Source organism: Chaetodon auriga, chromosome 12 (assembly GCF_051107435.1).
Source record: "Chaetodon auriga isolate fChaAug3 chromosome 12, fChaAug3.hap1, whole genome shotgun sequence".
Classification (NCBI taxonomy): Eukaryota; Metazoa; Chordata; class Actinopteri; order Chaetodontiformes; family Chaetodontidae; genus Chaetodon; species Chaetodon auriga.
The window spans coordinates 22,339,067-22,359,250 of NC_135085.1; the positions used below are offsets into that span (position 1 = coordinate 22,339,067).

The window sequence follows — 20,184 nt, forward strand, 5'->3', positions numbered from 1 at the left end:
ACAAGAAGGACATTCAGTCTAACTTAGAGCTTTATTTATCAAAAATGGCCAAAGCATCTGCTGTAGGGTCAGACCTTAAGTTCTCAAAAAACTGTAATTATTTCCAAGCTCTGAGGATTGTTCATCACATTTACCTTAAATGAGCTGTTTCATCCTTTTTCCTGGTGTGGTAAAAATACGCTGTTGTATGTTTAACTTTAAGCGACAACCGTTAAGAAATTATTATATAAAAATGTTTCAGTGACTGAGGATGGTCATCGCCTGAAAGTTGTTTTAGAGTTAAAACCATGGTGTAAGTTTGGCCTGGTAAAACAAAAGGCTGTGCTCAGCTGCAGTCATGACGTACATCACGTTAAGCCTTGAGCTCAGCAAAGCTCAGACTGAAACAAAGGACCATGCGCTGTTGGTTTCTATAGAAAAAAGTCCATCTTAGCTGAAACGCTCACTCAAGCTCGTCTACATCATCGAGCTCACAGTGCCCTAGGAGAGTGCAGTGGAGAAGACCTACGAACGCAAGAAGCTGAGGTACGCTGAACTTGCAGCTGACGCGCACCAACAAGGCTGGAAAGCGAAGGTACGTCCAGTGGAAGTAGGCTGCAGAGGGTTCATAGCACGAGGGAAGAGGAGCCAGTGGCTGTGGATGAAGAGAAAGGACTCTGCCTGGGCCTTTAAGTGAGTTGATGGCATCTAGAGAGTGAACCTGGGACACTGGGATTCACTGCTGAACCCTCTGGAGGTGTCTTGGGCCTATCAGTGAAACACCCAAGAAGGAGGGCGCCCACTTGACAACCCAAAAGATGCCATCACTCAATTGACCACCCCACAGAATCTCATCGGTGCTGCGTGTATTCTTTGAGGGATAGCAACAGCTAGTCCAACACAACAGAAACCCTGTATGACGAGCTCAGAGATGCTTTTGATGTTGAGTCACACAGGGATCTGCTGAAGTGCCTCACCTCGTGGTGTTTACGTGATGTCCTGGGTGTTGGGTTTTATGGACTGGTTTGGACATCCAGTGTTGCAAGATGTTGAGCTGAGTTTCACATTTTTATTTGTCTGTGACGCAGTGAACTAAGAGACAGTTAAAGTCCGAGCAAATGATCTAATTTATTGTATATTTAAATGAAAAAAAGTGCAAAACAGCAGGGAAACTTGCAGAATATAAAGTGAGATACAAAACTCTTAAACGGCTTCTGAAAACAACCAACCCCAAGATTGAAGAGCTAATTTATCAACAAATTATCGTGAATTTATAGTAAATTATACAGATGTTAAATCTGCGTACTTGTCATTTCGTCTTACACAAGTTCCCATATTGTCCCTCAGCTCGCTCAAACATAGTCCACCTCAGACTGGTTACTTGGTTTCAAGTATTATGTCTTATGTCAGTGAGGTTTACTTCTAAGAAAAGCTTTATGAATGATGTGTGGCCTGTTTTGAAACTAAAATGTATGCAAGCGGCGTGATGGTGAGTGATGGAGGATGTGTCGTGTTTGTTGCTGTGCAGGCTGGTGTGGGAGTTGGCAGTGGAAGGAGGGGTAAACAGAGGGTGTAGAGAGAGAGAGAGAGAGGAAGAAGCAAGCAGATGAAGAAAAAAATCACAAAGAAAAGCAGCTGATAGGAATGAGTAGGAGGGACCAGAGGAGGCAGCGAGATGGATGGCAAGGATGACAAATGTGGGGAATGAAAGGGAGAAGGAGTGGGAAGGAAAACAAGGCAGAGCAGAGAGCAGGCGTGGAGACGATCCCCTAGTAAACACGGCTGGTCGGCTGGCTGACAGGGTGACCTCTCCCCAAGGCAGCCACTCACAACACATGTTGCCTTATTAGGGGCGTCTGCAGGGAGCGGAGGCAGACTCGGGAAGGTGGGGGGAGTTTGTGTGTGAGAGGGTGAGAAACGGCATCAGAGAGGCGAGGAGAGCGAGTGTGCAAGTGAGCAGGACTTAAGACACAGTTCAAAAGTGTGCGACAAGAGCTTTTATTATCAGGTCACTTATTCGATACAGCTCACACGGCTTTTAGAGTCGAGTGGGGGTCTGTGGCCTGTGCACTGTGGCATACTGTAGATCTGACGTTCATAATACACATCGTTTTAAGGGGTATTATACTGACATTTTTCAAGGACAGGCTATTTTGTAAGAGTAAACAAACTGCGCTTTTCTGTGATTGTTACTTCTTATTGATTCCTGAGTGCTGGAGTTTATACTAATAGATCTCTGGTTTCCAGTGCAGATAATTAAGTGGGTGGCGAAGATAGAGGGAGAATGATAAACTGCGAGATTGATTTTTGGGGGATTTCGGGGGATTAGGTTTATTGTGAACACTGAGGTCAAACCCCAGCGAGCAGCAACACAATCTAAACAGCAAAAAGTTGATCATTTTCACTTAAGAGTGATGCTGTTAAGGGTTGAGTAAATCTCTGGACTCCCAATGTGGAGCACAGATTCAGACGGTTTGATTTATTGTCACAAAAGGTAAACTGATCGCTCTGAGATGAGTGCTGATCCAGGAAGGAGCAGGCAGGCAGGTGAGGTCAGTCTGCTGGGTTTCAGGTGGGCAGATTTGGCAGGTAGACACATGAGGAGATGAGACACAAGGAGAGCAGAGTTTAGAAACTAGGAAAAATGCAAGGCAAAAACTTGAGTAAAGAATGAGGCACTGTGAGGGTTAAACGGCAGAGACGTGTTTCCAGGCCAGAGAGGACAACAAGGTATTTGTCCTGTGGCTGGTGATTCATGGATTGGCTGCAGCTGTGATGTCTGATTGGATCAGGTGTCGGCCATGATTGAGGAGGAACCGCCCAGTCCAGACACACTCGCACACACACGAACAAGGAAACACAAGGAGATGACTCACATGACACAAAGGGACAGGGGGAAAACAAAGGGAAGCACAAGGAAGGAGAGGACGAGACGGAGACATCCTAACATGCATTTTCTGAGGAAATACTGCAGCCATGCTCGCTGACAGGGCTGCAGTAACTGAATGTTTAGCCGACTTCTGTGTGTGTGTTATACTCACACACTTATGGTTAGCACTCACGTCACTCAGACTTTTAGCTTTCCTTTTATTTTAGTTTTGATTAGCTGTGATCCTGACTTCACAGGAAGTACATTTAGTTACATACTACATGCAACAAAATATGATTTTAAGCCTACAGGTGTCTGCACGCCATACAGGTACATATGCTTTGTACTTGTATGTTGCTTTGGACAAAGAGTAAAGCAAATGGAAACTGCTGCTTTGAGGGATGTGAGGCATGAGTGCACATCTGTGCCTTTTCCAGCTGCTTTAACTTTTGTATTCAGGCTGTGTAATTGAGAGTGAATTAGGCTACTTAACAGTGATCCAAGCTCTTCAGGTACCTTCCATTTGGACAGCTGGACCTGCAGTTTGATTTGGAGTCTCTATGAAATACTTTCACTTGTGTGAACAATTGGGAGATTAAGAAAGGCTAAAGAAAACACACACACACACACACACACACACACACACACACACACACACCACCTGATGTGATGACAGGCTTTTGCCATCAGTTAGGTGAGATTGTGTCTGCACCCACTTTGTGTGATTGTGTCTGTACGTCTGAGTTCAGGCCAACTTATGACAAAGAGATAAAGCTGTCGAGAAGGTAGAGGAAGACAGTGAGACAGTAAATATGAGGCACGTGATGAGGAATAGTGGAAACTGAAATAAAATACAGCCGTTTGTTTAAGTTTTAAAGAGAATATTGTCAGAAATCCTTGCTGGTGATTAGAATACGACAGGAAATGCTAAATGCTGTTCTGCTGCATTGCACGACAGTTTAATAAAGTCTTTCTTACTGACCGAGCTGGCATCAAGACAAGTCTGCCAGTAAAAACCTTACAACCATAATGAATCATATTCCCAGTGGTACATTGAATTTTACGACCTGGTGGACTGCAGCTGCATTTAAAAACAGAGGAGATTCCACAATGTTGTGATAACAGTATTAATATTAAAGCTATTCAGGCTTTAGTTTTCGGACGCTTCGTGGCACCCGGCCATCATGGCTGAAGCATGCCTGATGTGTGCGTGTGTGCAGGATACCATCTGACTTCCAGTTGCCCCGGACCCCATAACACCCCCTGCAGCCCTGCTGGCACCCTCGTCCAATCCTGTTCCAGAGTTTTTATCATCAAGGCTAATTTCTGCCTGTAATCTGATTAGGGCTCTGAGCTGCTTTAGCACCCTGCTGTGCTGTCTCTCTCTCTCAGCTCTTTTGCGTGCGCGCGCACACACACACACACACACACACACACACACACACACACACACACACACACACACACACTGTATGACAGCCAGTCTGTGTTGGCTGTAGCTTGCGGTGTAGCAGTCACTCTGCTGTGGCCGAGCGCTCGTGGTCGTGTCTCCACCTCCATCCCTGCCTGTCTGCTTTCTGGTAGCAGCCCTCGCCTCCACCTCTGCCGCTCCAGCTGTCCGCCACCCTCACCACCACTGTGACCAGGGGGGAGTTAAAGCAGAGGGCATCCTTCCTTTCTTCTCCCTAAACATGTTTCGAAACCCATGGATTTCTAGTTACCATGTGAACCATGTGCAGCCCTGTGGCCAAGGTAAGGCCTTTTAAAGGTGAGGGCTTGGACTAGCTATAGGTGGACTTACTTAACCCACTTGAATACCTTTAACTCTTTGGACTGCCTGGGGGACTTGGTTAATGCAGTTTAGCTCCTTACTGTGATAAATGACAGTTTGGTGGCTGTTACTGATGCGGTAGGCGGGGGGGGTTCAGTGTGGCAGCTTGACTGATTGACTCCTTAATTTGCTTCTGTTTTCTTGGTTGGATCAGATGCAACAAGGATTCGTGATGTGTGAGAGCGACCCATCCCTTTCTAATGTGTTTAAGAATTTGGGATATTATAAATAGATGCAGAAGGTCTATCACCATGGGAACGGATGTTAGCATCAGGCTGCTCTGAATGAATGAGGAGTGAAAGACCATTTTTACTGCACTCATTTGGTGCTTTATATTCAACAGGTGTGCGCCGCTGCTGTGTGCTATCTGTTGAGCTTTTTCCTGTTTCCTCCTGTCTGTTCGACCTGGTCAGTGCACTCTATCGTTGCCTGCTGAGATGGAGGGCTGCTCATGTTCAACCAGCAACCTTCACAAACAGATTGTGTGCAAGCGAAGGCCCAGTTCACTCAGCGAGTCTATTTTGCACCTCTGAATATTTATAGAAAATCCCTCTCCTCACCACGCTCGCTTTGGGACCGTCAGCAGCCTAAGCTGCTCTCTGGCACTGCCAGCGCTGAGCCTTGTGCTGCTTGGTTTGTTGACAACCTGCAGGCGTTTCCAAGGAAAGCCGGACTGACTTGTGCGCGAGGGGCTTTCCAGACAGATAAACAGACAGACACATGTGCACACACCTCCACGAGGTTCCCACAGGCTTCCAAGATCTTGAATGTTTGCGCATTAGAGATGAAGTAATGCTTTAAAGGTTATTACTTTTATGGATTTTGAGTATGAAAATAGAACACCAAAGTTGTCACGGCCATTGCTTCTTGTAGGATCAGTGCTGTACGTCCAGAGGAAAATCTGTGCAGGAGAATTGCAATCATGCTTTCATGTTATATAATGAAGACCACCAATCCAGATTTCTGTCCTCCTCCTTATGTCTAATTCTGACTTGTGTCACACCTTTCATCAAAACAAGCCACTTTTGAGTCCTTGAATTTCACTGGGTCACTTCTCAGAATACTGAGAAGCCCTTGAACTTTTTGTCGAAGTGAGCGTAAGAACTTCCTTCACCTTCCACTTCGTACTTCCTGTCCTGCCAAACGTTCCCTGCTCTATTGCTCCATGGTCTTCAGAGGTCAAAATAAGCAGAATATGTTCTGGAGGCGTCTGGAGCAGTAACACAATCTTCTGTACTGAGCTACAACTTTACCACAGGCCGCTGTGATGTCAGAGCGAGAGGGTCAGCTGTCAGCTGGGAACTGGATGTGAACTTTCTGAATAATCTTTTTGTGAGTCATACTCAGACTGGAAATATCGTCATTATGTTTTCAGTTGCACATGAACTATTTATTAGCTTGTGCCAGTGCTGTATTTTTATTTTATCATAATGAATTATTCAATAGATGAGTGGTACAATGGTAAAAAAGTTGAATTAAACTTATTACATAACGTGTTGACTCAATACTGTGGTTTTGCTGCATTAATGATAGTAATTATGTGTATAACTACAAAACATACAGCCTTTTAAAAATTACTTTGATTCAGTTTTCTGTACTTCTAAGAAGTGGTAAAAGATTTTGTGAAGCATGTTCCAAGTACGGTGTCTCATCATTAAAGTGAGATTTGTGAATGGGCTGAAGTTTGGTCTAGTCTGTACTTGCTGTTTTGTGGACACCATGCAGTCTCAGTGCAGGTAGCCTGGTGGGAATCAAACCTACAAACCCTGAATAGGTGCCTGACCAGGTGTTCAGATCAAAAACAATGCTGACTTTCTGTCACCTTGAGAAACAGCTTGTCCTGCAAAACGAAAGAAGCCAAATCTTAATATTAGCAGCTAAAACTGGTCCAATGTCAGTTTAAATCAAGACCTTTTTGATCAAAGAGAAGTACAGATCTGACCAGACTGATGCCAGCTGTTGATGCTGCTGACATATTTTGTTTGGTTACAAAGTACCATGCCGTCGACCAGGAATGTGGCCAACTCATGTGGGATTGTGTTGCATTGTTTTGTGGCAACCTTGAGCCAAGTTTGCTTTTTGCTCTGCATCGGGACCCTTGTTGTGCTAGCTGTTGTGTTTTTCAAAATGCAGCCATACTCGTCCCATCTATCATACTCATCTGAATGCTGTCTTAACGGCTGGACTGTCATCAGTTGCTGCATCAATCTATGGATTAGGGGAATAAAGTGAGCCTTATTCCGATGCAGATCTACTGTTCTTCCAAATGCCAGAAATGCACAGTTCATTTCGACAAAAATAAGAAGGTCCAGTACTCCCAGTGTCAGCACAGCAGTACTGAATTCTGAATTGAAAGGTGTAGAAGGTGGATTGTGGATTTTATTTTGACTGAGTCTTGTTTCTCTTTTTAGGAATTGGATCTAAAGCTCCCACCAAACTTTCCAGCTCGACCTCGTTGCCAACAGAAGCCTTAAGGTGAGGCAGAAAGTGGAGCTACAGAAATGACATGTTCTGCTTTCTAAGAGCATTTACAATAGTCTGATTTTTGCATTGTCATCAAGTTAGGGATATGTAAGGATATAGGTTTACCACAGTAGAGTGCTTAAGCTTATCATGCGCTGTAAGCATTAAAAGCTGGAGATGCCTGGAACAGCTTATCCCTTAGACACTTTTTTGTTCACATGGCATTAGAGCCATAATACCTCCTTCAGGGGCACTTTGCACAAAGCCCCCTTTTGCATTAATGTGCAGTGTTTCTGCTGGCTCTTCAGCAGTAGAGCTTTAGTGCAGTGACCATCTTATGTTCCCTCTTACAGAACATGTAAGACAAAATTCACTGATGTAACTGCACATTTTTCAATAACACCCAGTCCTAAAAATAAAGATTAAGAACGTCGAAACCTTCTTTTTAAAGAGGAGAAAAAGCAACATGATGAGCAGCTCCTCTGTATTTTCTCCCATTTGCATCCTCAGCTCTAAGATGTGGTGGACAGGATCGTCTGGAAAGATATCAGACAGATGTACGAGCAATTTCAACTGATCTGCTCCTTCAAAATAATACTGATTGTTGAAACTCCCCTTGCTAAATGCACACAATTGATATATGAAGGCTTGAGGCCTGTGTGACCTGTTGATTGTGACATGAGGACATTAAGAAGACCTTGATTGTCTGCTTCCACTTGGAAGAGAGTCAGGACTTAATGACCTAGTTCTTAAGCTGGATTGTGTTGGAAGTGACTCCAGCTGAGTTTCACCTTTACCTGTCGTCACCTCTTTAAGACAAGGTGTTTGAGGCAGAGTTGTGGGGAGAGCTGAAGTAGGAAACCAGGCACAATTTTACTGTTTCATGCTTTTAAACTTTTGCTGATCTAAACTTTCAGCATCACCACTTTGCATCTCTTTTATCACTTACAACATAAATTCTAATAAAGCACCTGCTCATCCTATAATTACCACGTATTTTTGAGAGGGAAGCAGTTCTGCTCAGCTGTTTTAATTAAATATTGATTTTGCACCCATTAGGAAATCAGAATGTGTTAGGTCTCTTCTCGATAGCAGGTTTGTGACTCTGTCTTCTCATTCAGTTTCCAGAGTGACTTCTTCTTGGGAGACAAGACCACCTTGGTCAAGAGTGTTTCAGATACAGATGCCAAACTTCTGGCTGCACTTCCCAAGGGTGTGCCATGGTTCTAAACACACAAAATAACTCAGAATAAAACAGTTTGTCACTTTTAACATTCAGACTAAATGTTCGATTTTCTGCTCTAATATTCAGTTTCAGAGTTGAAGAAATACTTTGAAGGACCTGTCACAAAGGAGTTGGGAATGAACAGGTATCTTCAGGGCTTATAACACTGCATTTTCACATAAAACCATTAAAATGTTTTCATGAGCTCAGCGGCTGCTCATCTTTACCCTCTGCCTTTTTGTGTCTGACAGGAAGGATCGGATAGCCCGGCGCCTGGAGGGGATTGAAAGTGATGCTCCGCCTGCACTGGTCCCCGGTGGTTTGGTAGCCAACAGAATGCTGGAGGAGGATCCTCCACGGTACACCCGCGCCTCAGATCCCTGTGAGCCTTGTGTGATGGGTAAGCATGGCACGATGCACTGAACAAATATATGATGCTGCCTTGTGGTCAGTGTCAATTCAAGTCTTGAATTGACACTGACAGTCATATTTGAAAAGAGAGACTAACTCTCGTTTGTGTTCAGTATTTGTAAACCAGCATCAGCATGTGAGCAACTCTAGTTCCTCCAGTGGAGCTGCTTAGTGGCCAGCAGTGGATATATGTGGTTATACATGTGGTTATACTGGGCAGCTGGACTGGTTTAATGAATGTGATTGTGTCAGTGAAAACAAAACCAAAAAAATTCAAATGACAGTTCAATGCATGTTTTGCAAGATTTTGCAAGGAGTAGATTCACTAATTGATATGAAAATCTGTGATGTTTTTTTGAGAATAATAACATGTTTGTTGTTGTTTGTGGGATGGAAGGTACTGAGTGTTTACTTCATTACAATCAAGACAGCTGTAGGACTGTAGAGCTGGTTGTGTGACAGTTAAAACGTACTGTGCATGGTCAATATAGCATGATGTCTTTTCGATTTATTAATTGATTTGTGGACCATAGCTGACATGAGGAATCCATACTTGTTTGCTTTTTTAGGCATTTCCAAGAGTCTAATACTTCAGTAGGTTTGTCAAATGGTGATTTTTATGGGAGTAACTGTACTTCCCATGGGATATGAATAACCAATATGTTTTCTTACTTTTAGAAAATTTTCAAAGAATGTTGCTGTTAAGTAATGGAGTATTTCCACTATTTACCACAGTGAGGCGCTACAGTCGAGAGGAGCTGGAGGCACCCCAGAAGCAGGTGTCATCCCAAGACAGATCACCTCAGGTCAAAAGTGGTGTTGGCAGCGCCCGTCCAGAGCCAGTGTTGGTGTATGTTGATCCAGTAACGTTATCCACCTCCTCCACACCCACATGTGGCCCCACAGACCCCACCAGCCTCAGTTCCAAGGCTGAACGCATCGCCCGTTACAAAGCCGAGCGACGCCGCCAGCTGTCAGAGCGCTATGGCATCCTCCTGGATCAGGAGCCGGACATCGATTACACACCACGCTACCGTTCCCGGCGTGATCCAGACGCCTCTGACCGACAGATGGGAGCCAGGCGAGACAGAGACCGACAGGAAGTGGAAGAGCCAGGGCGGGGGCCCAGGGTGCCATACCGCTCTGGAGTTGGCAAAGTTTACATGAGGACTCACCCAGATCATACCCCTGTTTCCACCTCCAGCTCTGCCCACTCAAACCAAGCCCCTGCCCCGACCCAAGAAAGACCGAGAGGATTCTCCGAGCGGGAAAGAGCGATGAACATGGAGAACTACCGGCGTGGTAGAGCTCAAGAGCGCACAATCACTTCTAGAACCAAAACCCAGGAGCAGCATCCGCCCCCGCCCCAACAGCAGCAGCACCCCCACCACCATCAGGACGACGGCCACCAGGAGACAAGCCCCGCCTCCACCAGGGATTACAGCATCGCAGCGGTTCCCAGCTCCCCTCGCACCGCCCGCCGGGCCTCCCTGCCCTCCACTCGCTACGGAATCTCACCAGGGGATTTATTCATAGAGCAGCAGGCCCAGAGCATCCTCAACAGGCAGGGGTAAGTTTAGAAAAGCATCCAGAAAACACTTGAAGTAAGGCTCACCACTTCACAAACTCCTAGCCATGGGTCTGATAGGGTGGAAAACTCTTACTCAAGACATGATAATACAAGAATAATGCAAAAAAATGAAACTTGCATACCTGATTTATGGTATTATGTCCTGCAAAAACAACCTAATACTCCTTTCAAGTCTACCATGATGCTAGAATACATGCTTTTTGGTGCATAGTCCTAGACATATGCATGTACTGTCACATTATAAAAGACACTCTAGTTGTACTCAATGCAGATACTTAAGTCATTTGAGCAGAAATACTGAAAACGTGGACCATTATCAGTGCAGATCATCATAACAAGCCATTAAATTCCTCTGTGGGTATTTCTATCTGCTGTGTATTGCTGCCCATAAAAAGTCAAATGTTGTGTCTGTAATATATTTTTCGTCTACATGTAGTCCCAGAGAGTTTCAATCATATGAACCAACGTTTTCTTGACTACATGTACACTGATCAACTGGCTGCTAATCACCTGTTCTTCGGAGCATCTTATACATGTCTTTGATCATTACAGAGTTTGTAACAAAATTGCCAAACTTTTAACTGAATTTGGATTGTGCACGAATCTAAAAATCTAAAAATAAACAAAGAGAGATATTTTAGCATTCTGGTGCAGCTTGGACTTGTCCACTGGCTGCCAAGCTAGCTGTTCCACTGCTTTTTCCACCATGCCAGTATTAGGATCTTTCTAGACTGTGAGTCCGGCTCTGTCACGCTTGCACTGCTCCAGTTTCACATAGAAAGGTGCTCTGGGGAGCTCATCAGGGAAAGGTTGCAGGGCAGCCGGGTAGATTGCAGCGTTGGTTTTTGGAGGGCATATGATTTCCCTGCTTGCTCCAAGAGGTAGCCCTGATTTAACTGCAGCTTGGTTCATTAACAGAGAGCTTATGTCAAATTCTATTATAAACTTGAAGATGCTACCACAAAAGGAATGAGAATTGTAATATTCATCAAGTCAATGTGAAAGAATTTGACTCGATGAATATAAATGATAGAGGTTAGGAAGCAACAATTGAAAATAGACTCTAATGACAGACTTCTGATCAGCATGTGCAGGGTGAACAACACAGCAACTTTTAAACCGATCCTCAGACTGCTCAGCACCTGAAAATACGACGGACTTTGGTTCAACTGATCAGTGCAGCTCACTTTGATCTGATCTTTAAAAGAATGATCAGAAGTTTCCCTCAGGGTTTGACACTGTCACCACATCATCCTGTAGCCTGGCCGCCCTGTCAAAGAGCGACTGGTCTCTCAACACAGACTCAGAAAGTGACACTCAGACACTCTTCAGCTGGCCCTCAAGGTACTGTCTGCTCAGTGTGAAGCCCTTACAAAGCCCTGTAGTCCACTGGGTACATGTGTTGAAGCTGGCCGCATTCACTTGATGTTCAGGGAAAAAAGGCTGATTGAGCAGTATTTTCATGTAAGCACTGGAAACCATGCTGAAATTTTAGTTGCTTACACTCATATGTCTTTCACAAGGTACTCATGGGTCTTTAAAGATAATGAAAGATGTTAGAAATGTCTTCAGAAAGTGTTCAATATTCTGCAATCTGCAGACACCCTGCCATAACACTGCTGGGGACACCTTCAAAAAAGGAAAATAAACAAGATAATGAGCCAGCACTTTAAACACATGTCCTCGGTGGACATGCAGATAACTTGTTCCAATAGAGATACCATATAACAGTCCAATATTATACCTCATTCAGTCATCCTTCCCTTATTAAAAGGTGTAATAGTCTCCCATTTAACACATTTCAACTGACAAACTGTGATCCCTAACTTAAACTTAACATTTGTTCATCAGCATACATACACTCATCTTCATCTGTTTTTCTAGAGCAGCATTTTTCAAACTCACTTTTCTCTTTTGCCACCATGACGCTCATTTATGTTATAATCTTACAAAGCACAGCTGTAAATCATACCCACAACTCTGTAAATCAGACCATTTTTGACCATCCCTGGCACCTACATCCTTGTGAAATTGGTGTGACTGTGTGTGGCCTCGGTTGCATGAGTAGTTGAGTGGTGGTAGTGAACCGGAGTTGATGAGGTGACAACATTAGTCAGCTTGATGCCCTGACCCAGTCGCCAGTGAGTCAGAGACTGACTCAGCACTTGTCAGCTGAGGCTGCAGTCACATCCCCCCTCCTCAAATTCTGGCCTGTTAACCCCTATGAAATTACATAGTCTTGTACCCTGTCAGTGACTTTGACAGTGGCATTGCATAAGACATGCATTTACCCTTAAGAGACTCAATGTATATTTTTCAATCACCTGATGTGGTTTTGCGCTGAAAGGATTCTGGAGAGAAACAGACTACCAGAAAACTTTGATTTTTACTAAATTGTTTATCCCGGATGGTTTCCCATTGAGGTCCTTGGTTGTACATCTATTTCTGGAGTGGACTGTGGCCCAGATACATGACATAGCTTCCTTTCCGATAGCCTGTAAAAGGATGAAGGACCATGGTCAGCCTTTGACCTTTGACAGGTGAAATTGTGGAGGTATGCCCAGCTTGGTCTGGAAACCCTTTCTGGAGAGTCTTAATAAGGTTTGATAGATTTCATTGGTACACATAAACAAATATTTTCCAAAGAAAGGGAAACCAACACGATCTGTTGGTTTTTAGTGTCTGTCGTGTTTCAGAAGACAATACTATGATCACCTTTTAGCTAGTATAAATGTCCAGTATATGCCACTGGCACTACCTGCCTTTGTCATCTTATCAGCTGCTTATGCTAGCTAGTATTAGTGTGTAATCATGTACTTTAGTACGAACACTGTGTAAGTCCTTCATGCCATGTCAGATAAAGCAGAGGCCCATCAATTATGTCTGGCTTAGTGGTCTTGAATGAGATTAGAGCAACCTTTGGCTACCAGGGGTCAGAGGGTTGTTGATGAAAATAGTTTGGCTTACTTTTTTGGCACAGAGACATCAGAGAGAGAGAGTGAGAGTTGCTTGAACTAAGACTCAAATTTAAACCCAGGGCCTGCTGCTTCTTGACCTTGTTGCAGTTCTAGAAGAAGGATTTGGGAGCTTGAGTTTGTCCCATGATAGTCTCATGTCCTTTGTGCAATACGTTTCACAATGGGTCACACATCATTGATGAGATTCATTAAATGGGGGAACAACATTTTTAGCAGGAACCAAATTGTGTGCAAAATTAAAATCAGTTAAATACTTTTAGATTTGAGCTGCGGATGTTAGGTCTGAGGCTTGTCTACTCTACCATCCACCTGGGCAAGTAGGCGATAATTGTTAAAAGACACTACTCTACTCAAAATATCCAGTTAGATAATGAGATTGTGCCTGGTTTATTTTAGAATTTACCAGCCTTTGTGGCCCATGGAAAAAAAAACAACTTGGTATACCCTTTATGTATGCCCTTTAGATTACCTCTTGTTTGAATTGACGTTTGAGTTCGGAGTGTGCCGTGGCTTTTTCATTGAACTGGAATCTCAGTGTCCCTTATCCATTCCTTCCCTCAAGAATCCGAGTTAAGGAACGATTGCCCAGGGATGAAACTATCCAAACGCCTCCTGACTGGAGTCCAGACAGGCAGCAGGCTAACAGACACCGTACTCAGGGCAACACTACTCAGTACACACCACAGCGCTCAGAGTCCACCCAGCAAAGGACTGTTGCCCAGCCTCAGCCCAGCCCAGGCCACCATCCTGCCTATGGCCAAACAGCCTATCCTCCTCCTGCTCCTGAGTGCCAACGCTCTGGCCCTGCTGTGGATTCTCAGCCATATTTGGCCATCCCTGCCCCTGTGGCCACTGCCAAACTCTCTGGACCTCCTGAGGTACTACCACGAAGGAGAGTGAGTGCCGACCAAATCTATGCCACCCACAGGGAGGCAAGATTGGAGGCCAAGCAGGCACTGAAAGAAGAGGCCCATACAGAGGGCCTGCTTAAGAGCAGGAAAGCTGTATTGCCCTCAGAGATCCGCCGAAGGGAAAGGAGTGTGGATGATACTCATAGGGGCCGGCATGAAGACATGGACTGGCAGAACTACAGCCCGGAATGGAGAAGGAGGAGTCGAGATGAAGAAGACTGGGATCGGGAGAGACCAAGGGAAAGGGGGAGGGAGAGAAATGTTGAGAGAATCAGAGAGCGAGGGAGAGAGCATCTGTCTAGCCGTGACAGTCAAGAGGAGAGAGTATGTAGATCTTTACAGCCTTCCCACACCTCTGTACATCATCAGCCCAGGCAGCATCAACCATCTGAGCCTGTGTACCATCAAGATCCCCGAATTCTGCAGCAAGAGCCTCCAACGCAACAGCAGTTTGAATCCACAAAAAGACAACATGGTGCTCAGATTCAGCAGCAAGATTGTCAAAAGCAGCATCAGTATGACCACTCGAGACAGCCACAAGAGCCTCTAAGACAACAGCAATCTCAAAGACAGCAAGAGTATGAACCTCAAAAACAAGAGCCTCCAAGTCAGCAACCAGACTCCCAGAGAAAACAACGAGAGCCCCGACTAGACGAAGACTCTGAGCCTCAGAGGCAACAGCAGCAGCAGGATCCATCTGGACACCAGAGGTTTGACTCAGCTGTCTACCTCCAGAAGGGCTCTTCTGTGCCTCAGACCAAACACAGAAGCATGGAGATGAGTGGAGGGCCCAAACCCAAGATACGAACCCGCTCCATGTCAGATATCGGTGTAAGCCAGCATTCGGCCATGTATCGTATGGAGAGGGAAGCAGCTGGCAGGGAGCCACTGAGAGCCGTCCCTCCATCAGGGATGGCTAATGGGGAAGTGGGCACCCTGGACACCAGAGTGTCAGTAGCACAGCTGCGACACTCTTATCTGGAGAATGCCAACCGGAAACCTGAGCTGTAGGTCCACTGGCATGGGTTCTGTGTTGCATCGCTAAATAACTGTCTAACTCTGCATTACTAAGCTGTTGCAAATAAATAATCAAATGATCCAAGACAATAATGATGATACTAAGTGAATCTGTGGCATGACATGTCTCAAGGATAGCACTATGGCATCTGCCATTATCATGTTTATTGCAGTGTCTGCAGTTTTGTTTTACGAGCTTAACTTTCCTTGTGCAAGTGAAAATCAGTTTTTGCAAGTTACCCTTTGGAAGTTGTCTGCTGCTGCTTTTTAACATTAGGTAATGGCTCTTCACTGTTTGGTTGCAGTTAGGCTGTGCTCAGCGTGTGTGCCAACAGCAATGTGTGAGACCCTGTTTTTCTAACCTGACTGCAGTTCCTGGTAAACTGTTCACTAAAACAACATCAAAACCAACCAACGTTAATAGATTTCCAACTTCCACTTTTCCTTTTTGTTGTTCTCGTCAATCTCTCTAAATCTATACACCACTATAAAAGTGAGACGACTAAAGTAGATCTGTCAGCAATGGATGTTGATCCGGCTAGCGGCAGTGATCGGGACAGGGGTGCTCGGAGGCCTCGACGCTACATCACTCCAGGAGACAGCCGCATGTCGGAGAGGTTTAGGACCCAGCCCATCACCTCTGCAGAGCGGCTGGAGTCAGATAGGTACAGGGGGGGCTCTGTGTGGTGATCTGCAGGAGCTCTTCAGAATCATTTTACTTACACAGAATTGGATGGCAGAGCATGGTTCTAAGTTGGCATTCAGAGAATGATAATATCCAGTGGTTCCTCAAATTAAAAAACAGAGTCTAAACACTGATGCTTAATGTATATTAATGTTTTCTGCAGGTCTCGTCTAAGCCCGTCACAGCTACAAGATGCCGAAGGTAAGTTCAGTTCATTGCATTTCTGCACAGCATTTTTGCATAATTCTCTTTCATTTAATTCAATTAAATTTGATTGTCATTTTAGCAGAAGTTTAAGTACAGTTGATGCCACGTAACACAATTCTTTTTTCATTAGATGAAGGAAAACTGGATGATAGAGCCAAGATGAGTGTGGCTGCCAAGAGGTCTCTCTTCAGGGTACACTTCCCACTTTATGTACATTTCACTGACAAGGACAGATGATTAATACTGAATAATTCAGACTGAGTATTGTTTTAAAAAGCTGCAGCTTTGTTCAGATTTGCTCAGGGCAGTGGTGTAAGAGGTGTATCCTGCAAGTTAAGTGGGCATCCATAGACATCTAAGTAGATATTTCTGTTTTTCACTTCAGGTATCACTGTTAAGGCCTCAGTTTAATAAACCAGAGTAATGATGTTTTCCTGATATATTCTTCCAGGAGCTGGAGAGGACATCAGAGGGAGGTGTTCCCAAACCACGCTCTCGAAACGCTGCCGTAGAAAGGCGTCTGAGAAGAGTTCAGGATCGCTCCCACACACAACCTGTCACCAACAAGGAGGTGGTCAATGCTTCAAGGTAGAGCTTGGCTTTTGCTTGTGTAACTGTTGTATCATAGAATTTGAAGAGGGGCTGTATTTCTTTTCCTTTCCCTCCTCTTTATTTTATTCTTTGATCTGTTCTTGTCTGTACTTTTCTGTACATTATCTGCATTTCACAGTTTTTTTTTTGCCATCTATTCCTCATTTTCTCCACTTTTAAGTGATCCTGCCACATCGTCACAACCTTTGGGCATCCATCCTAATGTAACTCGCGTGCCCAGCCCCACTATAGTCAGCACGAGGTACAGCTGAGCCTGGCTGCTTACTTATATGTACTTTGTATTCTGTATGTGTTGCTCTGTGTCACCTGTAGGATTTACTATGTGGTTGTGTATACTTTTAACCCATCGAATGTCTCTAACCATCTAAGTTTCAATGATTTTCAATATCTCAGTTAAATGAAAGCATTATAGTAGATGAACCTCAGTGGGTTTAGAAATTACAGTGGATGGGGTGCAATAGAATGTTAATGAATTTTAATCTTGTGTTGAATCCACTTTTGTGATTTAAATGTAAATGTGCCTCAGAGACATTTTACTCTCCATCTCCCTCTCCTGGCTGCAGTGCTGATCTGCTCATCCAGCTCATCTTACCTTGTTATTTCTGCCCCCTCGTGCTGCTTCTTAGCTGTGTGCACCTTATAGGGGAAGGAAGTCGGTGTTTACACAATAACTCATTCAGTACCTTCCATGCCCAGTTTCCAAGCATTCCCTCTTGCAGTGTTTCTCACATGCAGGTCATAAAAGTCGGTTGCATATCTTGTGGAAAGGTCAGAGGTTGAGCCAGTTAAAGCCCTCTGCATGTCTGAGTTCACGTGTCCTGCAGTTTGTTTACCAACCGCGGTTTAACTTAGCACACTGCTGGGAGATCGCCATATCCCCTGCAATCATCTGAGTGCATTATATGATTATCTTGCATATGTGTGCTGATCTACTTATGTCTCTGTTGCTGTGCATGTAATCTGACACAGTTGTCACAGTGATTGACCTGCTAGCTGGTATTTACATGCATGTTCAGCTCATTTGCAGAGGAGTACATTAGCTTTTGAAAGCTTAAGACTGCATGGTTAGTAGAGACTTGACTAAATGCTTGAGTAGAGACATGTTACGGTTGTTTAATTTAAAACTGAGATTTAACAAGCTTTTAATAAAATACTCAAATATTTTTGTCTGTGAAGATTCTCAGTCATCCATGTCATAGGATATTTGAAAGTAATTCAGTAATGTGTTTTATTCTTGACATGAACATAGTACCATATATCTGACTCTTGTTTAATTTTAGATGCCTTATCCTCCCATATTAAAAATCTATAAATAAAAAACTTTCCGCCATCCTTTTGCAGGCATGGTGACAATACCTGTTTAATTGTTTGGACCAGGTTTTTTCATACACATACATTAACACTTTCCAGTCCGCAAAGATGAGCTTTCATTTTAAATCAAGTACTTATGAGAAGGTTTATGCCTCACTGACATCCCTCTGTCGTTACCCAGCATCCAGGCCTCATCTCAGCCAGGCTCAACAGTGCAGGATCAGGAGAGGGGGACCCAGGAACACCAGAAACCAGCTCAGGCTTCCAGTGCTGGTGTGGAGGGAGATGGCCAGGAGCCCGGCTCTGATGAGCCTGACCTGTCCACCCTCAGCTTGGCTGAGAAGATGGCCCTCTTCAACCGCCTGTCTCACCCTACAGGCAAGACCGCCGAGGCAGCCCGAGGAGACACCCGCCAGCGCAGGGCCAACACTCGGTTTCAGACTCAACCCATTACCCAGGGGGAGGTGGAGCAGGTAAAAAAGGTTTTATCTCATGTGGCAGGTTTCATGAACAAAATGTGACCTAATGTTGAAGAAACCTCTCAAGATCAAAGAAGGTCTTATTTCATCTAATAACATTTCTTCTCCAGTAGAACAGATGTGTAAGATCTCCTTACAGTAAACAGGCCTGAAGCAACAGACAATTCACTTCCAGGTCACTCACTGCAGTGTGTTTTGCAGTGTACCAGTTTCCACTGGGGCGTGATGGATGAATGGCATCGTTCTCTGTGCAGCTGGGAGAAACTCAGACAAAATGAACAGGGGTCACAGAGTTTATTCTACTTTTGCTTTTTAATACAGTGGCCTCTAGATGTCACAAATCACCAACAATTCACATATGGAAGCCCAGAAATAATGTAAATAGGGGAACCATTTTGTCTGTTGGTGCAGCAGCCCACAGCCACAGCGCTGCTTGTGTAATCATGAGGGAATGTATTTGTATTTGACGTGTCACAACTTCGTACATATATATTGTCTTCTGTGTAGAAATTGTATATTTGCATCCCATAATTCCAGATCCTATAATTCCCTCCACTGACGTTTAAGCACTTAAGCACAGGTCAGTACAAAAATAAGATAAGAACTGATATTCCTTCCCACTCTACATGGGACATGTTGTTGCAAGGAAAACAGCGTCAGATGTTTCGTAACAGGTTGAATTCACCTCCACCGTATTCTCAGCAGTGAGTCATAGTCAATCACTGGTCTTCACACAGGAAGCTGAGCTGCTGGTAACCTCTGCAGTGTGTAACGGTGACTTAGAGGCCAATCAGGGAGACCATGTAAGAAACCCGCTGCCTGTACGGAGCTTCCGATTGGTTGCATCGAATGATCCTGCTACTGATAGATCAGATTGGTCCTGCCGGTGACCGCTGTTGTCTTGCTTACAGTAGCTGAGCTGAGCTTAATGATGTCCATAAATGCAACCCAGTGTGTATTTTAAAGTTTGAAATGACTGTGGTAGATATGTTGCCTTGTCACGAGGAATTGGTTTTAAAGTTTAGGGTGCCTTGTTTGTTTTCCTCGGCTCCTAATTTTTGGATGTGAGCAGCTTCTGTGACATGCTCGTTCATTGCATAACAAGCATGGGAATATTTGACTGCAAATGCTGCATGCTAGTCTATTCAGGCCTCCTCCCAACCTGAATAAACTGGCAAAAATGCTTACCTGGGGAATAAGTATATGGATCGATCATGGCCTTGATACTGACGGTGTGCAGAAATGTGTGAGAGTCAATACAGACCTCGTGTTGCAACCAAAATCAATTATTTCAGTCAAATTTCCTGAACTTATTTGATCTTTCCAGCTGAATCAAATGAATAATAAATGCCTTTTCTCTGAGGTCACATCACTAAAATATTGTACGAAAGCACCAAAATATAGTTTTTGTCATCACAGTATCAGTGCAGTGGTATCAAGTAGAAGTTAGGTACTGTTTCTGGTTCAGAGGTGAAAAGGTTTTTATTCACTTTAGTCATCCAGACATTCCTGATCAAGTTCCTGACCCATAGAGTCACAATGGCCACATTCATGGGAAATATTTTAGGTTGAAATATACCAGGTTTCCCCCTTAAGGACACCACTGACAAAGTCA

At 44.3% G+C, this 20,184-nt stretch overlaps 1 protein-coding gene across 6 annotated transcripts in view; it reads left to right on the forward strand.

Annotated features, from left to right (window-relative positions):
* Positions 1 to 4,383: 4,383 nt before the first annotated feature.
* The window catches only part of svilb (supervillin b), a 36,050-nt gene continuing 20,249 nt past the window's right edge, over positions 4,384 to 20,184 (forward strand). For 5 of the 6 annotated variants that reach the window (XM_076744715.1, XM_076744718.1, XM_076744720.1 and 2 more), the window contains exons 1-14: positions 4,384 to 4,600; positions 7,091 to 7,154; positions 8,264 to 8,355; positions 8,455 to 8,512; positions 8,619 to 8,767; positions 9,514 to 10,348; positions 13,910 to 15,265; positions 15,770 to 15,940; positions 16,124 to 16,161; positions 16,298 to 16,359; positions 16,619 to 16,755; positions 16,940 to 17,020; positions 18,272 to 18,563; positions 19,307 to 19,372. In XM_076744715.1, the coding sequence (XP_076600830.1) occupies positions 4,540 to 4,600; positions 7,091 to 7,154; positions 8,264 to 8,355; positions 8,455 to 8,512; positions 8,619 to 8,767; positions 9,514 to 10,348; positions 13,910 to 15,265; positions 15,770 to 15,940; positions 16,124 to 16,161; positions 16,298 to 16,359; positions 16,619 to 16,755; positions 16,940 to 17,020; positions 18,272 to 18,563; positions 19,307 to 19,372 (3,462 nt within the window). In that variant the 5' untranslated portion in view covers positions 4,384 to 4,539. The remainder of the gene's footprint in view (positions 4,601 to 7,090; positions 7,155 to 8,263; positions 8,356 to 8,454; positions 8,513 to 8,618; positions 8,768 to 9,513; positions 10,349 to 13,909; positions 15,266 to 15,769; positions 15,941 to 16,123; positions 16,162 to 16,297; positions 16,360 to 16,618; positions 16,756 to 16,939; positions 17,021 to 18,271; positions 18,564 to 19,306; positions 19,373 to 20,184) is intronic. The other variant, XM_076744716.1, reaches the window with a different exon arrangement.